Source organism: Nicotiana attenuata, chromosome 8 (assembly GCF_001879085.1).
Source record: "Nicotiana attenuata strain UT chromosome 8, NIATTr2, whole genome shotgun sequence".
Classification (NCBI taxonomy): domain Eukaryota; kingdom Viridiplantae; phylum Streptophyta; class Magnoliopsida; order Solanales; family Solanaceae; genus Nicotiana; species Nicotiana attenuata.
This window is the reverse complement of record NC_031996.1, coordinates 15,159,731-15,183,134: the sequence shown is the minus strand read 5'-3', so window position 1 is coordinate 15,183,134 and position 23,404 is coordinate 15,159,731. Positions and strand designations below refer to the sequence as shown.

The 23,404-nt window shown below is 39.9% G+C and overlaps 2 protein-coding genes across 2 annotated transcripts; one reads left to right on the top strand and one right to left on the bottom strand.

Moving 5' to 3' along the window:
- On the bottom strand, positions 1,624-2,195 carry LOC109231514. Its single transcript, XM_019397175.1, has 2 exons — positions 1,847-2,195; positions 1,624-1,754 (listed from the first exon to the last, which is right to left on the bottom strand). Exons 1-2 carry the CDS (start codon positions 2,193-2,195, stop codon positions 1,624-1,626), a joined length of 480 nt encoding a protein of 159 aa, XP_019252720.1.
- Positions 12,928-16,947, top strand: LOC109230971 (G-type lectin S-receptor-like serine/threonine-protein kinase B120). The gene is made up of 8 exons (XM_019396478.1): positions 12,928-13,586; positions 14,267-14,997; positions 15,106-15,216; positions 15,311-15,525; positions 15,622-15,832; positions 15,910-16,147; positions 16,246-16,393; positions 16,542-16,947. Exons 1-8 carry the CDS (start codon positions 13,048-13,050, stop codon positions 16,845-16,847), a joined length of 2,499 nt encoding a protein of 832 aa, XP_019252023.1. The 5' UTR covers positions 12,928-13,047; the 3' UTR covers positions 16,848-16,947.

The following is a 23,404-nucleotide window of genomic DNA, read 5'->3' as shown; positions in this document are numbered from 1 at the left end:
TCTGATATATGATATCGTGCTCGCTTATTCGATGGCCCACTTGGCCATCCTCCCCGACAATTTGGGTCTATGTAAAATGCTCTTTAGAGGAAAGGTCGTAATGACCGAGATAGGGTGGCACTGAAAATAGGGTCTAAGCTTTCGTGAAGCTATGACTAGTGTCAGGGCTAGTACCTCGTCTCGATGTCGACGAGTGTTTTGCTAATGTAATAAATGGGAGATTGCGTACCTTTACTTTCTCGGATCAAGACTGCACTTACTGCCACTTCAAAGACAGCGAGGTAGACAAGAAGGTGTTCCCTGGGTTCGGGCTTCGAGAGCAGAGGTGGTGGCGGTAGATACGCCTTTAGTTCTCGTAGAGCTTGTATGCAATCGGGCGTCCACTCAAGGTCGTTATCTTTTTGGAGCACGCCAAAAAATTTGTTACATCTATCAGATGACCGCGAGATAAATCTTGATAGGGCGGCGATTCAACCAGTCAACCTTTGGACTTGCTTCTTAGTAGTCATTTGCTCTGGTATCCCTTCGATAGCTTTGAATTGGTCCGGATTGACTTCAATCCCTCGTTGTGACACTAAGAAACCCAAAAACTTCCTAGAGTCTATGCCAAATGCGCATTTCTCTAGGTTTAGTTTCATTCTGTACTGTCTCAGTAGGTCGAAAGCTTCCTTCGAATGGTCGATATGGACCTCCACCCTTACGGATTTGACCAGCATTTCATTAATATATACCTCCATGGTCTTGTCAAGCTGATCTTTGAACACTTCTGTGACCAATCTTTGATAGGTGGATCCTGCGTTCTTCAACCCAAATGGCACGACCTTGTAAAAATATGTTCCTTGGTGGGTGATGAACGTGGTTTTCTCCTGGTCCTCTTCCTCTATAAGTATCCGGTTATAGCCCGAGTACACGTCTAGGAAACTCAGCAGATCATGTCCGACTGTTGCGTCGATGAGTTGGTCAATATGTGGAAGCAGGAATGAATCCTTCGGGCACGCTTTGTTTAAGTCTGTGAAGTCTACACACATCCTCCATTTCCTATTTTTCTTTCACCATTACTATGTTGGCGATCCACATAGGGTATTTTGACTCCCCGATGGAGCCATTTGTTAATAGCTTCTCCACTTCCTCGTGGATAGCATCATTGATGTCGAGGTTGAATTTTCGTCTAACCTGCCTTATCGGGAGATAGAATGGATCGACGTTCAATTTGTGTGTGGCGATCTCCTTGGGGATGCCTGGCATATCTGCATGGCAAAAGGCAAATAAATATGCGTAAGTTATTAAAAATTAGCTAAATTTACCTGATTCTCAGAGTTTGCAGCCGATGTAGGTCTTTTTGCTGGAGTTGTTGGGATCTAATTGAACGGGGTTGAGGTCCTCTATGGTCGAGTTGGCGGCTTCGACCATTTCGGGTCCATGATGACGTCCCTGGTTTCTTCTTGCATCGACCTCGACCGTGTTGATGCTATGCCTCTTTTTCGTTTTCTTTTTATTGGGTTGTCGTGCTATCCAAGGCGATACGGTAGCATTAGCGGGACGTGCACTGTTCTCCCTGTATGTTAAATATCCCCCAAGGTGTTGGGAACTTGATCACTTGGTATAGGCTGGAGGGGACGACGCTCATGGGATGATCCATGGTCGTCCTACTTTGGCATTGTATGCAGTGGTCTGGTCCATGGTGTGGATTGTTATCTCCAGAGTTATACCGCCGGCCAAGACAGGGAGTGTGATTTCACCCGATGTCCATTCAGCTGCATTATTAAAATCGTTTAGTGTGATGTAATGTGGCACTATCTTGTCCTCGAGTCTCATCTGGGCGAGGATTCGGGGATGGATAATGTACATCCACTCCCATCGTCTACCATGATACGGTTGACATCAGTATCTAAAATTTGTAAAGTAATAACGAGAGCATCATTGTGAGGGAAAGTCAAACCGTCGGCATCTGACTCATCGAAGATGATTCTTTCTTCGAGTATATCATACCGTTCGTGGGTGATAGATCTTTTGAGCTTGTGAGTGGCACTGACTCTAACACCTTTGATAGAGGCATCATCGCTACCGCCAATGATCACATTGATTTTACGAGCCGGTGATGGTGGCTTCGGTGGGCCTTGATGTTCACGACCTTTGGCGAAGTTGTTCCTCCCCTTATTGCTTAAAAACTCTTTGAGGTGTCCGTGTTGCAACATGTTCACAACCTCTTGCCTGAGGGAGATGCAGTCTTCTGTCTTGTGTCAGTGTTCCTGGTGGAAATCGCAAAGGGTGTCGGATTTTCTGGTGCTCGGGTCGGACCTCATTTTTGGCGGCCACTTCACTTTTCGTTCCGAGTTTCTCCAAGGCATAGACTATTTCTGTAGGTGACACACAAAAATTGCGAGCAGACAACAAGTGGGCATACCTCTCTCATTCCGGTAAGTCCCCATCCTCGGCCTAGATAGGCCATCATCATAGCGCAAGGAAGACGGGGTTCGGGCCCTGACGTATGGCTGATGTCGTTCCCTATTTGGCTGTGAGACTGGGTGATCCCTACTTATGTTATCTCTTCATTCTTTTCTGGGCTTGGCGTGTACTGAGATGAGCCACCGAGTTGGTCTGTTAAGGTCGTCATCATCTGCTCAAACTTCGGCGCAGTAAGCATTATGGATTTCGTTCCAAGTGGTTGGGGGTACTTCATCAGTTGCCTCAGCAGCTTTTTGGTCGCTCTTGAACCCTCTCTACTCAACCCATTCTAAAAGGCTGCGACTGTCATCCCTTCAGACATATTTGGTAAGGTCATCCTTACCCGGTAGAATCGGGCGAGGAAGTCTCTTAATCCCTCTCCTAGGGATTGCCTAACAACGAAGATGTCGTTTATTGTTGTTTCGGCTTTCTTGGCCCTGACATGTGCCGTCACAAACTTGTCGGCCATTTCTTCGAAGGTTTCTATGGAGCGGGCTAGTAGTTGTGAATGCCATATTAACGCCCCTCCAATGAGGGTTTCGCCAAAAATTTCCAACAAAATAGAGGACACTTGTTCCTTGGTGAGATCATTGCCCTTTACGGAGGTGAAGTAATGAGTCACGTGATATTCGAGTTCGGTTGTTCCGTTGTATATCCTGAGATACAGTGGCATTTTCAAGGTTTTTGGTATGGAGTGTGGCATTGCTCCCTCACTGTACGGTTGCTCGACGAACCTGTTGGCGTCCCTCTTTGGCAGTAGTTTGGGGGCACCCGATATCATTTCGACCTGTCCTTGGTAATCTTTCATTTGGTCTCTGAGAGCTTTGTTTTTATTCTCCATTTCTTCTATTCTCTTCAGAACAACGGCGAGGATGTTGTCATCTGCACTGTAAGTAACATTCTGAGTTATACCTGACCTTGGAAGGTCCGGTTAGTCGCCCTATTCATTTGCTTGTTGTACCGTGTGAGCTCCTGCGGTCTCCATGGTCGTGCATGGAGCTTGTTTGTTGAGCATGCTCACTAATGTATCGGTCAACCACGCTTCGAGGAGCTTTTTCATGGTCGGTGGCATCCCTTCTCCTGTGGACGTGGAAGCCCTTTTTCCATTTGGTCTTGTTGTGCTACAATTGGGGGGGTGGCGACCTCTCGCGCCTAGGAGAGGCAGTTGGCATCGCATCATCGTCCAGCGTTTCATAACTCTCGTTGATGGTGTTCATGAGGTTTCCTGGGATGTCACCTGTCACTTTAGTCTTGTCTCCTTGATTACCTGCCATGTAAATTTTCGTACGTGCAGAGAACTAGAAAAACCTTGAGGTTTGTTAGGTTAGCAACTCAGGTGAGTTGTAGATCTGAAGGAAACCAAAAGATTAAGAAGTCCCCACAGTCGACGCCAAACTGTTTGACCCAAAATTTAGATCGGGGTTCAACCAATTAGATTTAAATAAAATATAGTCACTCTTAGCCAATATTAATATGTATTAACTGATTTTGTAATAAAATAATATGTGTGTTCGACCGAATGGCAATAAATGTGAACAATGCTAATAATATTTAATGACTCAAAAGGAGGAGGATAGTGTTAACAAACAATAAATAGCAATGAATGACATTTAAGTAATTAAGAGCATATGAGTCACCTGAAAAGGGGTGAGATCTGTGGATATTCCTTCTGACAATAGTGAATGATTGATGAGCCTTCGAACATTCAGGTTGTTCTTGGATCAAGGGAAAAAGTTAGGCAACAATCTTAGTAAAATGGTATTTTTCGTGTGCTTGCAATAAGGCCAGATTCTTTCTATCAAGTCAATGTGTTTTCTTACAAGTGAATATCTTATGTCCCCTATCATTGTGTCTCTTTCTATTTATATGGAACACATACGTTAAACCCCCTAATAGTACAGGTACAGAGCATATCCACTAGAATATTTTCTTTTGTGTCTTATCCTAAAACTAGCCGTTATAACTTTGTCTAAGATGCTCAACCTCGACCTTGGTCTTCACTGACTCTTTGACCGCACCCCTCATCTCTTAAGGGGCCACTTCGACTTTGGGCAGGTCTTTATTGAAGTCGTACTGATAACAGGTGGCACTCATTGAAGGCTCTCTTGATACTGACGTGCCTCACTTATATCAAATATGATATTTGGCCCATACATAGATAAGCATTAATGTTATGCTTCTTCACTAAATCTCACTCAGGCCTAGCGTAGCAAAAAGGTGGAATACTTTGTTCATATTTGAAAAGAATGATTGGATACCATACTCTCACTCTGTCTAACATCTGAAAGTTGGCATTGAAATAGTTTTTACCCCAGATTTTAACCTTTGAATAGCTATAGTCCTCTTGGTTGTTCCCAAAATCAAGATCCCTATAATTGAGACAGGTAGTTGTTGGTGATTTTGCAACATTCTTGGATTTCTCTTTTCGTTTTTCTTTGGGGAGGGGGTGGGGGTGGGGGGGGGGGGGTGGGGATTGCACAGATAGCAGATTTTGGGGCGTCATTTCAGGTATAGCCGAAGTGTATAAATTTTTTAATTTTAACAACTTTTTATAACATAAATTCAAACATAGCAACTAAAGTTAGACATTTAATCTAAAATTCAAACGTATGCGACTAAAGTTTTGGATTGAAAGTCTCACACTTCATACATGTATGTTTGATGTTTGAATTACCAATATCTGAAGTTTCAAACATATATATTCCAAACTGAGAGTAGTTTATTTGAAGTTTGAACAGATGTTTTAAAAGGCGAGGGCGTGAGACGGGGCGTTTTACCTCTGACGAGGCGAAGCGTAAGCCCTGAGACATGGGGCGTAAGTCCCACGGATATTTAAATTTTACTAATTTCAAATATTTTAAGATAGTATAAAATAAAAAATAATTACAAAAATTATATTAAAATCATAAAATTATAATAAATAATCTATTTAAAATATTTACAAATTATAATTCAACTATGAATAATACGAAAAGTATAACATATATTGTAATGTATCCGATACGAAATCTTATTGTATCTCTGAAGGAGTAATGAATCTTGAAAGAATTTCGATATTATAATTTAATATTTTTCTTAAAATACTCGTTTTATTTAACATGCTTTCTATTTGAAAGAGAATTTATATAAAAACATAATTCACAATTTAAATATGATTCTCTAGCATCATTTATTTTTATTTCAACAAGTTAATAAAGTGACACATAATTCAGCATACAATACCATGATAACTAATTATTCGTAAATAGTTACTAGCTAATACTGAGCTATTAAATTAATAAGTATTGTATCTCGTAAACGTTAAAAAAAATATTTAGAAAAATAATTACTATATTTATGGACTACTATTATATAGTAAAGACATAACAAAAGTTAATAAATAAATACTTTTTAAATGAAAGATTTATTTAAAATTAACTATCATAGCAATCTTAATGGATAACATGCAATAATTTTTATTTTAATTATGACATAAAATACTCTCAACTTAATAATTTATGATTAAGAAAAAAGTAATCTTGAATAGTCAATGATTTATTAAGAAAATTTAAGGATTTACAAGGTTAGTTATATACAATTGCATAAAGTTCTATTAGACGAGCCTAGAACGCTGGGCGTTGGTGTGTCCGGGGCGTACGCATTGATGGCCGAGGCGTAAGTCTTACGGAACTAAGCCCCACACATAAGCCCAGGGGCGTTTTACGAGTGCTCCGCCCCGGGGCGAGTCCCAATCCTGCCTTTTAAAACAGAGCTTTGAACTACCATTCTTCATCACTGCTAATGTTTCAAAGCTTTTCCAATAACATCCACTTAGTTTAAACTCACTTTTTAAATTCGACATTTAAGACCCGCTTCTTTAATTTTTCATTTTTTATTTTATTTTTAAGACCCGCTTCTTTAAGCTTGCAACAATGGTAATTTTTAAATGGTACTTTAAGTTTCTTTGCTACAGTAATCTGTCTAAATTCGACCAACTTATCATTGTTTAGAAGTGAACGAATTACATTACACCCAAATGACAAAAAAACTGCCGAATCAAGAAGCAAACAACTACTGTAGCGATATAGTGAAAATGAAGCCAATTCGTTATTTAATTCTTGAATGGTGTTTGTATATTGATTTTGTCTGTATATATATATTTGGGGCTATTAGTACAGCATTTGTGGTAAAGGAGACAAAATAAGAAAAAGAAAAAGCGGAGGACGAGTTGTTTAATAAGTTTGCCTATACTGACTATAATTAAATATTTTGAAAACGACAAATGGCCAAATATATTCTTGTACAATAAGAAAAGTTCATATATATCCTTCGTTATGTTAGGTGTTTGCCATAATTTTCTTATTATATTTAGTTTTTCTATCTCTTGAAGAAAAATGGCAATATAATTACCTTAATTGGGTTTTCCTTTTTGTAAAAGGAAATTATAAATCTCCAATATTTGGCTAGTCCTTTTTCTTGTAGGAAAATATTTGGACTTCTATAATGAGACTCTTCCTCTCATTCAGTAGCATCCACAATGTAGCCATAGGGGGCTTGGGAGTCTTGTTTAGGGGGAGAACTTTACGGGACAAGTGTTAGTGTGCCACTTGTGAGTGCCTCTTTGTGAGGTTGTTCTCTCGATATTTTGTACTCTTTTTTATATAGTGGATTGCTTATCTCCGCCGTGGACGTAGGTCAGTTGACCGAACCACGTTATATGTTTGTGTCTCTTTTGGTATTTCTCTTTCGTTGATGGATTTATCGTCGTTCAAGGTTTGCTTGCTAGCTTTCGCATGACACCTGATTTTTTCGGTCCTAACAAGTGGTATCAGAGCGAGGATCAAGACAGGTTCATCTTGGCGTTTTCAGTTCTAGCTGCAACATATTTGACGACAATCGTGATTTTTTGTCTGAGAAACTTGACCGGAGTGCTACACACGTTGAGACAAACTTTGTGGCTGAGATTTGGAGATGCGACCTGTTGNTATATATATATCTCTGGACTGAGTGGGGATCGGGCTGCACGCTGCAGCGAATGCTACGATGATGTTGCGCTTGGGCTGTAGGAGCCCCTCCGGAGTCTGAACCCCCACAGTGAGCGCGGGTACCCAAATGGATCGGGCTGCGCACCGTAGCGGTCATGTGCATTGCATTATATTCATGCATTTATACCTGTTTGTCTTACTTGTCCTGGTATTGTAATTGTTCCACCGTTTTATGTGCTGAATCGCTGATTATAGCTTTATATTGTGATATTTCGGAATTTCTTACTTTCAGCCATTATATATGTTTATTACTCACTGAATTGGAAGTACTCACTTTACTCCCTGCACCTTGCGTGCAGATTCAGGTGCTCCGGAGACTTAGTGGAGCTGTTTGCTGTTTTCGTGAAGTTTATTTTCAAGAGTTGTTGAGGTAGCTGCCTGACGTCCGCAGGACCCAACTCCTCCCCTTTATTTTATTTATCTTTCCATATCCTAGACTTCTTTATTACTATGGATATATTACTCTGTTACACCTAGAGGCTCTAGACTCGTGACTCCAGATCTATTGGGGAAATGTTTGGATATTCGTTATTATTTTTCGTACTATTTTATTTAGTTTCGGATTGGAACCTTGATATTTGCTATTTTAATCGTTTTATTTGTTAACGGATTGCGAATTTGGGTTGAGAGTATTTAATTGGTCGGGCTTGCCTAGCATTAGTGTTGGGTGCCATCACGACCGGGATTGGGGTCGTGACATGGCGGGTTCAGTTCTAGCCATGACATATTTGACGATAATCGTAATTTTTGTCTGAGAAATTTGACCGGTGTGCTACGCGCGTTGAGACAAACTTTGTGGCGGAGATCTGGAGATGCGACCTGTTGAAGGCTATGTGAAGAAGGTGGATCAAGTTTATTTTATCAGAAAATTCAGGCCAAGGGGGAGAATTGTTAGGTGTTTGCCATAATTTTCTTACCATATTTGTTTTTCTTATCTCTTGAAGGAAAAGGGCAATATAATTACCTTAACTGGGTTTTCCTTTTTGTAAAAGAAAATTGTAAATCTCCAATATTTGGCTAGTCCTTTTTCTCATAGGAAAAGGTTTGGACTTATATAAATTGATGATCCTTCCTTCTCATTTAGTAGCATCCACAATATAGCCATAGGGGGCTTGGGAGTCTTGTTTAGGGGGGGAACTTTACGGGACAAGTGTTAGTGTGTCACTTGTGTTTGCCTCTTCGTGAGGTTGTTCTCTCGATATTTTGTACTCTTTTTTATATAGTGGATTGCTCATCTCCGCCGTGGACGTAGGTTAGTTGACCGAACCACGTTATATGTTTGTGTCTCTTTTGGTATTTCTCTTTTGTTGTTGGATTTATCGTTGTTCAAGGTTTGCTTGCTAGATTTCGCATGACACCTGATTTTTTCGGTCCTAACACGTCATACTTTGGGTCTAAATATGTCTCTGTCGTAATACTATTGATTTAAATATGCCCGATCTTCTGTTAAGCTTGTCCAATGTAGACATCCAATCCTATGTGGCACTGACATTTAATGAGGTGGATGCCACATGGCATGCCACCTCAATGCCCGAAACCATACAACAACAACAATAACAACAACAACAACCCAGTAAAACCCCACTAATGGGGTCTGGGGAGGGTAGAGAGACTGTTTCTGAAAGACCCTCGGCTTAACAAAAGGACAAAAGGAGACAATATTAGTATCACCACGTAAATCATAGGAAAAATAGGAACAATATGAAATCCAGAAGAAAGATGCAAAGCAAAAGCGATATACTCCTTATATAAAAGACTAAAATTTGAAATACAATATTTTTCATGGAAGCGTTGATGGTGACAATAGTGGTGGAGGGGAACAAATTTTTAGTGGTGAAAACAAATAGAAGGGAGGGGTAAAATGAGTTAGGGGTGCTAAGGTGGCAAGCCATGTGGCATCCACCTTATCAAATATTAGTGTCACATAGGATTGAATGTCCACTTTAGACAAATTAACAAAAAATGAGTATATTTAAACCAGTAGTATAATAACAGAGATATATTTAGACTCAAAGTATAGCAAAATAGTGTGGTGGAAAGTGGACACCCAATAAAACTTTTACATTTCTCTTCCTATTCTCGTAACATTTCTGATATTTCGAGGAAGGTTCTTTGAAAATTTCGAGTCGGCCCAAGAATCACGTGTATAGGGGAGAAATTCAAAAATAGCCAGATTTACCACTGGTCGTTGAAAAATAGCCAAGTTTCAAAAGTCATCGAAATTTAGCCACTTTAAATCTGAGCGAAAACACTGTTCAAAATCCGGAAAAATACGCCCGCAAATTTTACGGGAGTTCCAGGATAACTATGCTGGAACTCCCGCAAATTTTACGGGAGTTCCAGCAAGTATAATTGTCCAGTATAATATACTGGAGTTTGGAGCACTGGTGCTCCAGTCTCCCGCAAATTTTACAGGAGTTAGCAAAGTATACCAGTCCAGCATAATATGCTGGAGTTCGTACACAAATGCACCAGAACTCCCGTATATTATACTGGACCGGTCCCTATTGCAGCAAAATAGTGACTATTTTTCATTGACTTGATAAACGCTGGCTATTTTTCATTAACCAGTGTGAAAACTGGCTATACCATGATATTTTAACCGTGTATAGGGGCTGATAGTGATAGGCACAAATATGACATTTCGGTGCCTCTATTAAATTTTTAATCCAGTGTCCAATAAGCAATTTTAAATTTAATAAATGTTGTCCCTCGCTTGTATCTGACACCTCTTTTGATTTTAAAAATTTGCGCATGAAACAAGCAAGGGTTAAAAATCAAGACCATTCATTTTTAAGATCGCTGCATATAATGTATATGCCCGGAACCCAAAACCGCAATCAGCCCTTAAAAAAAAAAAAAGAAAAAAAGAAGAAGAAGAAGAAGTTAGCCCTTACCTTAGAAGGCAATTGACATTGTACAGCACGTGTTGCTTCACTGTTTTGTCACCATAATCACAATCACTGTACCAATATATTCACACGTTTCTCACAACTCATAAGCCTCGAAAAATTTCCCAAAATTTCCCACTTAAACCTGAATTAACAATTTCAAAGTTTTAACATAACCGTGGAAACAGCCTCTCGTAGAAATGCAGGGCAAAACTGCATAAAATAAACTTTTGTGATTCGGTCCTTTTCCGAGTTCGCACATAGCGGGAGCTTAGTGCACCGGGCTGCCCTAAGTTTTAATATAACAAGATTAAGGCAATTATAGATAAGTTCATCTCTCATATTCATGTACCATTCTGCGACCTTGAAACTAAATTAAAGACCCAAAAACCTCTTAACATAAACAATCCGCACATAACAATTCCTACATAAGTATTTACTGTATAACACTTTGTATATTATTATTCATCACATTAATGATTTATGCATTATAATCCTTACGTAACTAGTCTATCAACCAAACAACTCATGAGTGTATTTTCAGTTAAAGTCTCTTCCTTTTGGTTCTTAATACCATATTTATTTTAATACAACCACATATAAATCATATATTGAGATTTGAAGACTTAAGTACAAATACAACTGCTTACAGATCAGATCATACTTTAAGACGCTGAACACTTAGAGTAGCATAAAAGCTGAATGTAAACACAAAATAACGTAAGATAGAAGTTCATATATAATAACACCTTCGGCCAATTATATATATATATATATATATATATATATATATATATATATATATATATATATATATATATATATATATATATATATATATATAATTTAGACACAAAACTTTTTTTTTTTTGGTTGAAAGACACAAAACTTACTTGGTTCACATAAACGCATAACTGATATTGTTGACCCGCCCCTGTTGAGAGGGGGTGGACGCACGTTCAACGAAGCGGTGTCACACGGCATTGTATCGTCGAGAAATTTTACTAAATATATGTATTAATACTAGTAGGAAACGGATAAGTAAGAAAAAATGGCATCACTTGACATAGAGTCTTTATGGTTAAAAATTGTAATTAAGTAGTATTGAACAAAGACCTTTTTTGACTTAAAGACTCCACAAACTAATGGACTATGGCTATTTCTTTACTAAAAATATTATAAATTATTTATTCCTGTTCTTCTATAAATTTTAACAGTGCTTACAAAATTCATGCGCGCCAACTCCCAATCAAATTGGAGTGAATAAAATGAAGGACAAGAAATGTCATTTTCAGAGTATATTTCTGCGACCTAATTACAGCTAAGTCATATTTTGGTCAATGTGAACTCTAGTGTTTGTTGCTGCCAAATGTGTAGAAGGAAAAAAAAAAGACAATGATTAGCAGTACTATTATAAGTATTATTTTGCAAGAATAATTATGAGGAAAAAGAAAAAGAAAGAACGATTAAGACTCAAGTTAACGGCGTTTCCACTGATTATAATATCAAGTTAGACAATTCTGCAGTTAATAATTAGCAAAACAAGCAACATCAATATAGTACTCTTTCACATAATCTAATTATCTGAATTTGTTATTCTATAACCGGAGTAAATCATATAATAATTAAAGGGATAGTCAAATCTATGCATATTATGTACATAATTGTCCATATTTTATTAATCTATGTGGCAATAGTTTGAGAAAATATAAAAATAGGTGATAGATACTATATGGAAAACATATACATGCACCAAAATGTGTTAATAAATCATGATTAAATAAATTAAGACAAAAATACGTATTAATTAATTATGGAGAATTTCGAGTAAATAGATACAAAGTTTTATTTTTAAGCAACTATACTTTTTATTTAAAGTAGAAAGACGGAAGGAGAAAAAAAGCAAGTAGGTGACTTGTATTTTTCATTTATGTGAAACATAGTTTCATTTCGGCTATACGTTTTTCTGCTTGCACGTTGTCAAAATACAGAACATCTCTATCCCTCTTTTTGTTGATGTGACTCATGTTTTAATTAAGAAACAACTTATCTTCTACATTGATAACGTAAAAATTAATAATTATATTATCAAAATGCCTAAAAGACAATTACAAACAATTTTCATAAGTAAGATAAAATTGTAACTTACAAAATAAGATACTAAATAATTTATTAACAAATGAAGTATGATTAAAAAAATTATTTATATTGACTTTGTTAATAAATTAAAAATTTAAGAAAATACTAGCAAAGGATGTGATGAGGTAGATGAGATCTCTCCCTCCTTAGTTAGAGGTTTCGAATTCTGAAACGAAAGGAGCGATTTTCACTTTAATAGGTTATATTCAGCGTGACTATGAATTAGTGGACACTGTGAATCTGAACTAATCGGACCAATGCCTATTGAATACCAAATGGTTAATACCTAAAAAAACTTTTCAATTAAAATACAAAAGTGCAGTGGTGGGGGCAGAGGGAATTTGGTCAGCCAAGAATCTATAAAATCAAAGTTTTTCAAGTCAATCTATCTCGGCATCACATTAAATTAGTACTCAGCCAACCAGAAATAGCCATCAAAAATTTCTTCTTTCTCTAGTCATTATACTTTATGCTCAACTCTATCCCATTCTTCTTCTTCTTCAGATTGCTCGTTCAAATCTCTGTTTTAAAAAAATTCCAATTCTTTAATGGCCAATGGTGTCATTAATTTCCATTGGTTTCTTTTTTTGCTCATTGTTTGTTATTTCTCTTTACTATGTTCTGCATCCAATAAAATTAGACAAGGAGAGATTCTAAAAGATGGTGATATCATAATTTCTCCAAAAGGGAAATTTAACTTAGGATTCTTTAGTCCAAATGGTTCTAAACAAAGGTTTCTTGGTATATGGTACGCTGATGTTCAAGTTTTATCAGTTGTTTGGGTTGCAAACAGAGATAAACCAGTTTCTGATCAAAATGGTATGTTTACAATTGAGAAAAATGGGAATTTGGTCGTTAAAGATGGTCGTGGCGACTTACTATGGTCGACGAATGTTTCTGTTATTGAGACTACAAATTCTACAGTGTCCCTTTTGGATACTGGCAATCTTGTTATTTTGAACGATAATAATAAGGCCTTGTGGCAGAGTTTTCAGCATCCTACAGATACATTTTTACCAGAAATGAGAGTTTATATGGATGGAGTTTTGAGGTCGTGGACAAGTGAAAATGACCCTTCACCCGGAAGGTAATGTTGCATTGGTGACGATCTCATCTAGAAGTTTAAACTGTTAGAGATAACATACTTTTTATTTACTTAATTATATCTTCAACTTGTTATCTCACGTGCGAGCCTCATCCTCGTTTATAAGTCAAGAACTCTGTCCACTCTGGTACTAGAGGCGGATCCAGTATTTAAACTTTATGAGTTCAATATTAAAGATTTTTGGCATTCAAACCATTACATTTTTAAAGTTATGGATTCATATCTACTATTTCTTGCAAATTCAATTATTTTCACTTAAAATTATACTTCGGGTCGAAAGTTATGGGTTCAATTGAACCCGTCACTTTAACACTACATCCGCCGCTGGCTGGTACCATGTTGCATTCATTGGTGGAACTAATTTTGATGAATGAAGTTCAATTGAATCTCATTCGTCCGTGCAAATAGGGTAAAAATTAAAAAAAAAAAAAATTGATATAGATATATTTTTTGAATCCTCTTGATATAAGGAAAGATTTAACTGTAATGGCAAATGTGGCTCGAGAATTGCTTTAGGTCGTAGGTTCACACTCTTGCATACTCTTAGAATCTTTTATCAGGATTCCTGGCTCCGCCACTGGTTGCGTTGTCTAATCATCTCATTTAAAAGCTCTAACTATTAGGGCGAGCACATGTTTATTACTTAATTATATCTTCAACAGGTACTCCTTGGGTGTTGATCCTCGAGGATCACCACAGATCGTGATATGGGATGGATCAAATAGACGTTGGCGAAGTGGATATTGGGATGGACTCATATTCACAGGTGTACCAGATATGAAGGCTGTGTATTTTAATGGTTTCAAGCTTTACAATGATGGGAATAGGCTATACTTCACTTACACTGCAGCAAACACTTCTAATTTGGTGAGGTTTCATATTAGTCCTAGTGGATATGAGCAGCAGCAAAAGTGGGATATAGATAAGAGACAATGGAGCATGATACAATCTCATCCATTGGGCGATTGCGACATATATAACTCATGTGGGAATTTCGCAAAATGTGATATCTCAAATTCACTAAAATGTACTTGTCTATATGGATTTGTTCCAAAAGATTGGGAGCAGTGGAATGTGAGGAACTGGTCAGGAGGGTGCGTTAGGAGGACGCGATTGGAATGTGGGAGAAATAGCAGTGTCTTGAGGAGTGATAGTGGAAATGGGGATGGATTCCTTGAGATCAAGGGAATCAAGTTGCCAGATTTCGCGGATACAGCAGCTGCAGAAAACATCGACGAGTGTAAAAGCAAGTGCCTGGAAAATTGTTCATGTACTGCTTATGCTTTTGTTACTGGAATTTACTGCATGATTTGGAGTGGAGATTTAGTTGATCTACAGCAGTTCAACGAAGGCGGGAACACTCTATATGTTCGCCTCGCTCATTCTGAATTTGGTAAGCATTACAATCTGCTGAATTAGTAAAATGTTTACTAATTCATTTGGTATTTATACAATCCTTACTGATTTTTGGATGTTCCCATTTCAAACTTTCTTTAAACAGGTAAAAAGAGCAGGACAATCAAAATTGTGCTAATATCCATTCTGGTAGCTGTAGCTTTTGTTATTTGTATGGCGATTTGTCTACTATGCAAGTACAAAGCCAAAAGACGAGGTAAAATTTCAAAATAGCTGGTGTTTTCAACTTGGCTTGTAACATTTATTTCACATAACATAGTGTATTTATATCCTCAATTCCCCATTTTAAGGGTCTATCAGGATCAATGAAATGCCCATACGTGATCCAATTAGGAGCGGAGAACTCCCAATGGACTTATCAGGACCGGGAGACCTAAGTGTTGAAGGGCATCAAGGAAGTGGTTCAGAACTAAAATTCTTCAGTTTCAGCAGTATAGCAGCAGCTACGCGCAACTTTTCTAATGAAAACAAGCTCGGACAAGGGGGATTTGGCCCCGTCTACAAGGTTGATTTCTATCTTATTTTGATAAGTGTATTTTTTTCTAGGGAAATATGGCCTCATTGTCCTAGATTAACGTCGATGCTAATTATTTTATCTTAGGGAAAGCTACAAAGTGGCGAAGAAATTGCAGTGAAGAGGCTTTCAAGAAAGTCAGGACAAGGTGTAGAGGAGTTCAAGAATGAGATAATGCTAATTGCCAAATTACAACATAGAAATCTTGTTAGACTTTTGGGCTGCTGTATTGAGGGAGAAGAAAAGATTCTACTATATGAGTACATGCCTAACAGAAGTTTAGATTCATTTCTATTTGGTTAGTTCTGGAATGTTAAATTTTGTTATATAGTTTTCCCTTGGATGAATATTTATCGCTTACAATTATTTTGGCAGATCCTGCTAAGCAAGCCCAATTAAATTGGAGGACGCGCTTCAACATAATTGAAGGGATTGCACGGGGACTACTATATCTCCATAGAGATTCGCGACTCAGAATAATCCATAGGGATTTAAAGGCTAGTAACATTTTGCTGGATGAAGAGATGAACCCGAAAATTTCAGATTTTGGTATGGCTAGGATATTTGTAGGAAATGAGAATGAAGCAAATACAAACAGGGTAGTCGGCACATAGTGAGTATCAATTGGTGTTTTACCTTTGACAGTACAAATTATCCATTAACTTGATCAAAGAGCTAACTTCATCTCATATGTATTTTTACTTAAACCAGCGGATATATGGCTCCCGAGTATGCAATGGAAGGGTTGTTCTCTGGAAAATCAGATGTTTACAGCTTTGGCGTACTATTGCTAGAGATCATCTGTGGCTGGAGGAACACAAGCTTTCGTTCTGATCAGCACTCGAGCATTATTGGTTATGTACGTCTATTCAATTTTCTCATGAACTACTTTTCAACATTCATTGTGAAGCTAAAGGCTTTATGTCTTGTAAAAATACTACAGTTATAAACTATGATGGTTTTCGCTTTCTTACTTTTTTTCCTTTTTTCGTATGGAAATGTTTCAGGCATGGGAAAAGTGGGACGAAGGTAGACTGATGGATCTAGTGGATCGTTCTATTTGGGACGAGTGTCAATATGAAGAAGTATTGAGATGCATACACTTAGCGCTACTTTGTGTGCAAGACATGGCAGTTAACAGACCGGATATGTCTTCTGTTGTTTTAATGTTAGAGACAGACAATATAAGGTTGCCCTTGCCTAGGCAACCTACTTATACTTCAATGAGAAAATATGAAGATGCAGATATATGGAATGAGAAACAGGATTTTTCCTCAAACGATGTCACGATTAGTGTTATAGTCGGTAGATGACATCTGCTATTTTGCAGAAATATGGGATCAAATTATATACTTATTGTAACATTCTTTCCAGAAGTTGAGTTTGACTATTACAAATGAGTCATTACATTTACCATAATTTGTAAGCAAATCATTGTTCTTATTATGTGTTCAAAAATCAGTAAAGCAAAATAACAACAAACTAAAAATAAAACAGTAAATATTGTTAGTCAAAAACAGAAACATATTCGAGTCCACAATTTGCTTGTGTGTCCTTAAGTAATTTAATTCCTTGCCCAAGGCTTTATAGATTAATTCCTCCCAAGATAGAACGAACAACTATCATGTGATAGCGATAATTCAAATCACACACCGCCGGCGAACTCAAATGTCGGATCAAATCACACAGTGGTCGGAAAAATTAATTCGCGGTATTTTGCGCTATGACTATTACAGTCGAAATGGCAGTCGCCTACAAATTAAAAAAATTAATTATAATTTTACGACTAGTGTAGTCGGAAAATTATACTCCCTCCGTTCCAATTTATGTGAACTTGTTTGACTGGGCACGGAGTTTAAGATAAAATAAAGACTTTTGGAATTTGTGGTCCTAAACAAGTTAAAAAGGGGCCTAGAGTATTTGTGTGGTTATAAAAATTTCTCATTAAGGGTAGAATTGTAAGTTTAAGCTTAATTATTACCAAATTTAGAAAGGGGTCATTCTTTTTTGGACGGACCAAAAAGAAAATAGGTTCACATAAACTGGAACAGAGGGAGTAGCATTTTTCTGGTAGTGATTTGCTTTAAAAATTATGCAGAAATGCAGAGAAGAGAGTGAAAAGTTTGCAGATTTTTTGTGGTGAAAAATGAGGCCAAGCTTCTTAATTTATAGTGAACGAGATTGAGTTCTAACATGTGCAAAGATGCTTGTTCGTTTGACAAGGTGTATATTCGGTATAGATTATTTAAATTTCTGTTAAGTGTACTGTTTGGTCGTGAATTTGACCGTTGGTATCGCGAATTTAATTTTAATATAAAATTTAGCACAAAATATAATCAGGAAAAAATAAATAAATAGTGCAAAAGGAAAATAAATTTGATCCAAGATACCTCAATGATTTCCGCTCATTAATACATAGAGCTCAATAAGCATATCCTGCGTTAGCACGAAAGTGGGATACCCAATAGCCGGAGACAAAAGATTCATATGAGAAATCATAAGTAAATGGGCCTCTACTTGGCCAAATCGAAAGCTGAACGACGTTGCAAGACTTGCTCTCTTTTTAACTCATTAAGAGCTAGAAGAAGTGCTTCTGTATATAAGCATACCAATTTTTCTCTTCTTATCCAATGAGAGAAGAAATTCCTTTGTAAGATGAACCAATTAAAATTTTATTTTCCTCCTTTACTTTTCCCTCTATTTCCCAATTCACAACGTTACTCAAAACCCAACAATCATGTCCACTAATGCCTATTACAAGAAGTGCATGAATGTTCTTAGTTTCAAGAACGTCGCGAAACCATTCAAGTGCTATCGAATTTGAATGGTTGGAATTAAAACATTATTACAATGAGCTTCTTACTTCTATCCAATTTTTTTTTTTTTATTTCTTAAGATTCCGCTTATGGCTATTATGCACTAGTATTAAAATATCATTATCAAATAAAAAGTAAGAGTGAGCTGGGCACGATCTCCAAACATGGTACGATGTTATCCAAATCTAAAATTATTCAAAGAGTAACTCCAAGTACGTGGCAAGGAAACTACTATTCATGACTTCTTTGCGGAGGTAGCAAGCATACAATAACACAATAGTGTAAAGGAATCTTAACTGATTCAATCTTATCCATTAACATAGCCCTTATCTGTATCTTTTCGTTAGCCTTTTCTTTAGGAGTTTGTTAGGTTGTATGTATCTGTATCTTCCAGAAGATTTATTGTTGTAATTTTGCTCTATATATATAGCTACTACTTCATTAATAAGTCTCTACGCTCCTCAGAGAGTCCGTGGTACCATGATTCCGGCGTGCCCACGTGGGTCGAAGGGCCTAGTCATGAGATTAGATGACGAGGTCGAGCCCCGCCCTTTCGAGCATTTCTCTTATATCAGGACCAAGCACCTGGTGGTGGATGCTACTGGGTCCCAGAGGCTTGGAACCATGCACGTAAGTTTTTTTTTTATCGGTTGAATCCTCTTTTCTTTTCTCCTTTATGATTTGCGCTTATGAGCGTTAACTCTCGCCCTTTTTTTGTAGCCGACAGGTCGCCGCCGCCCCCATTGTCTTGGATACGTGAATGGGTCGATGCCGTGCTCCCCCATACGAGGGGGATACGTACGTGGGCGTCTTTCTGGGAGAGGCATGGCCGTAGGCCCGTAGCAGGTAAAAAATCGATCTTTCCTTCTGTTCTGCTTTGTTTCAGCTTTATTTACTAACCTTGTTTTTCGTGATTAGGGAGGGCACGCCGCGTCAAGGCCCCTCAGTTGGCCTTCCGTCGGCCTGGCGCAGTCGCTCGGCTTACTGCAGCGTCGGTGTCGCGCTCAATACCGAGGGCGGCCTCAGTTGAATCTTCAGCAGTTTCTTCTCCGTCACGGACCCGGCTTCGGGATGAGGAGCCTTCGGGAGTTGTGCGCCCTAGAGCGGGATCATCGTTAGAGGGGGAGGAGGAGAGGCCGTCGATGAGGCGTAGGGTCGCATTCGCGCCGGCTCCTCCTTTGGTGATTAATTTGGATTCTCCACCGGCAGACGTGGAGATGAGTGCTGCTGCGGCGCCTGCCCCTGAGGGCGAACAAACAATGGGGGTTGCCCCGGTTGGCTTAGGCCGTGATGATACCGTCGCTTCGGCGGCTCAATTGGTGGTTCCAGTCGTTGAGACGGGAGGCAGTTCCTCAGCGGCTGCTAAAGTGGGTGAGGATGAGTCCGAATCCGACTTGGATCCCGACGACGTCCGTATGTTTCAGGAAGGCTCTACCAACTCAGCGGTGCGCACAGAGGGGCGATCTCGCCTTATCGAAGTTCCCACGGAATTGAACCTATTGCTCCAAGGGGAAAACTTGGTACCGCAGTTCGAGCCGCTATGCTCGGAGGCCGAGAATGCATCGCTGAGGGGCATTACGGATGTCGGGCTGATGAATGAAGTAGCCGTGATGGGCCTGAGGGTACGTACCATTGCATTGGATCGTTTCTTCTTTGCCTCAAGTTTGTTCTTTTATCTTGATCGTTGTCTTTGCTTTGCAGTCTTATCTGTTGGAGGTGGAGAGCATCCGTCGAGCCAAAGTCCGCTCGGGGATATTTTTGCGGGCGCTGGAGAAGTATCGCCGCTACCGAGATCAGTGTCGAGAATTGCAAGAGCGCTTGAGGGATGATCCTCGTAGTCGGGCCTTGGTCGAAGAGCTGGCGAGGCGGGATGAGCAGCTTCGCCGAAAGGATGAGGAGCTCGAGGCGGTAAAGAGGGTTGTAGCTGAGGGCGAGCTCCGGGGCCAGGCGAAGGCGGCGGAAGTCACTGCGGCATGGAGCGGGAAGGTGACCGCGCTGGAGGATGAAGTCGCGTTGTTGAAGCTTCAAGTGAGGGACGCCTCGTCGAGGGCCGAGGTGTTGAGGGAAGCTATCCGCGTGCATGAATCCCAGCGGATGTTGGAAAGGGATGCCGCGACCCTTAGAGAAGCAAGTCTCGAGGAGCAGATTGGTGTCTTCGAGCAGGACGCCCAGGTCATGGCGGACCGAATCACGGCCTTGGAAGAAGAGAATCAGCAGCTACGGGATTAAGCCGCTTCTTCCAGCCAGGCTCGAGAACTTTGGGTCTTTGCCGAGGCCCAACGTGATATATATAAGAGCTTGTGGGAGGCTGGCGTCGTGACCAAAGCTACTTTCGAGGGGGCGCGTTAGAAGGCTCGTGAGGCCCGTGCTGACTGTGGTTTTGATGTGGCGACGCCCAAGGCTGACGCTGGTGCAGACGGTGGTGCAGACGACACCGAGTAAAAAAGATGATGATGCATTTTTTCTCGTCTTGTTCGCCGTTTGGCGTTTAGGTGTTTCTTGTAGTTTTTCTTTTTATTTCTTGTATTGATCGGCCTTGGCCCGGTGTAAGCGGGGATGACCTGCAATTTGACTTTGTAAATATATAAGTTTTCTTGTCTATTGCCTGTCTTGTGCTTGTTTTGTGTCGCTGTTTTTCTTTCGTTCTTTAGAGTTTTTGTTGTGCTTTTTGTTGAACGTTGGTGTTGGCAGCCCTAGTCGAATTCAAACAGACGACTTTAGTCGTGATAGACTCGACGGCCTTAGCCACAAAGGCAACTTCGACCGTCGGCGGGTCGTTTATCCGCCGTAGTCGAATCTAGGTCGACTGTTGGCGACGATGGCCTTAGCCATGATATAATTGACGGCCTTAGCCATGTAGGCGACTTCGACTGTCGTCGAGTCATTTATTCACCTTAGTCGAATCTAGGTCGACTGTTGGCGACGATGGCCTTAGCCATAATATAATTGACGGCCTTAGCCATGTAGGTGACTTCGACTGTCGTCGAGTCGTTTATTCACCTTAGTCGAATCTAGGTCGACTGTTGGCGACGATGGCCTTAGCCATGATATAATTGACGGCCTTAGCCATGTAGGCGACTTCGACTGTCGTCGAGTCGTTTATTCACCTTAGTCGAATCTAGGTCGACTGTTGGCGACGATGGCCTTAGCCATAATATAATTGACGGCCTTAGCCATGTAGGTGACTTCGACTATCGTCGAGTCGTTTATTCACCTTAGTCGAATCTAGGTCGACTGTTGGCGACGATGGCCTTAGCCATGATATAATTGATGGCCTTACTTTTTCAACTCGGTGCGGGCGAGTCTTGGCCGTTATTTGGGCAATAGCGGCGTTTAGCCTTAGTCCCAGTTCGGACGCGATCGAACTACCGGTCGTGACAGTAAAAAATGCGGCCTCGTAGTTTGACCGGGGCCGAACTTTACGCGGCCCGAGTCTTAATTCGAGTTGGGAGAACTTACTTGAATGGCGAGGGTGCCTACCCTGCGCCTCGATTTGTTGGAGGTCGGGCTTTGCTTTCACGGATGAAGGCGTTTGGCCTGAGTTTCGGTTCAACTGTGGTTGAACTTGCTAAAGTTGAGGACGAAGGCGTCCATCCTGGTAGTTCGAGCGAGGTCGAGCTCGTTGGATTTAATGGCGAGGGCACCTAGCCTGAGTCTTGGTTCAACCGTAGTTGAATTTGCTAATGAAGGCGCATAGCCTGTCTTGGTTCAACCGTAGTTGAATTTGCTAATGAAGGCGCATAGCCTGTCTTGGTTCAACCGTAGTTGAACTTTTTGGCGAAGGCACATAGCCTGAGTCCCGGTTCAACCGTAGTTGAACTCATTGGTGAAGGCGTTTAGCCTGAGTCCCGGTTCAACTGCTGTTGAATTTTGTCGGTCTTGATGACGAAGGCAGAGAGCCCGAGTCTCATATGGTAGGTATCGAGTATTGGAACTCGTTTTGGATTCGATACTTTGAGCGGCTTATCCATTGTCTTCCCAACCAGGGTATATAGGCTGTCTTGAGGCGAATCTCGGCTCGAGATATCTCCGTGCCGGTTTCCGACCGGAGCTCGCATGCCTTACAGAGACCTCCCCTTAGGAGAGGAGGGGACTGCTTCTTCTTGCTTGCACTATCTGAGGTTGGAGAGAGAGTGAGGACTTAGATCTTGATTTGGGATCTTCGAGCTCCCTTTCGAGTTTGGCGCTTCTTTTCTTTTGGTCCAGGGAAGAACTACGCGATTTTGCTATGAAATCCCCACAGACGGCGCCAAATTGTTCGCTCAAAAAATGTTACACATCTTACGAGTACAAAACAATATAAATAAATCCCGGGATAATCATAGCAAATCGTAATAATCCGTTGGACCAATTGAAAGACATGAAAATAAGAACTCACGATTAGGGGGAGAAGCATTAGAAACCTTTATTGATAATATTTGTTTGGTCTGCCTCTCCATGGAGAGGTTCAGAGCCTTACAATGGTGTTTTCTCTTCCCATAAGAGGGGTATCTTTTCTCGTTTCTCTCTCCTCTCACTAGTGGTCGAGAAGCAGCCCCCTTTTCTGGGGTTTCCTCTCTTGGTATTTATAGCTGTGAGCTTCGTGAGCTGGCGATAAGTGGCCGTAACCACGTTGAGATCTCGCCTTTTGTATTGGCGCGTAGGCCAGGGCCTTGTCGACCGAGCTAGAGGCGGGTTGAACGTTGTCAATCCTGAGTGTTCGTGCCGTTAATTAATCATGAATTAACTTAAAACGGGATTAGCCTCGTTAATTATCGTGGGATCAGATTTTGACCCATACAAAGTTGTCAGCATTATATTGTTTAGTCTCCTAATTAATTGCATGATTGACATTTTTAGACCTTTTTCTGCTATCTTGCTGAGTTTAATTTACACAACACTTCAAGAAACTTTTAGTAACCTCTGTTGAAGGTAACCTGCGTAGTTGGATAATGTCCTAGAAACCTCAGGAAATTACATGCCTGAAAATGGAAGTATTCATCTTTAATGTGTTGAATTTTAATTTAACTTCTTGTATTCGCAGGTAGCAATTCTTGAAGGAACTAAGTATTGGG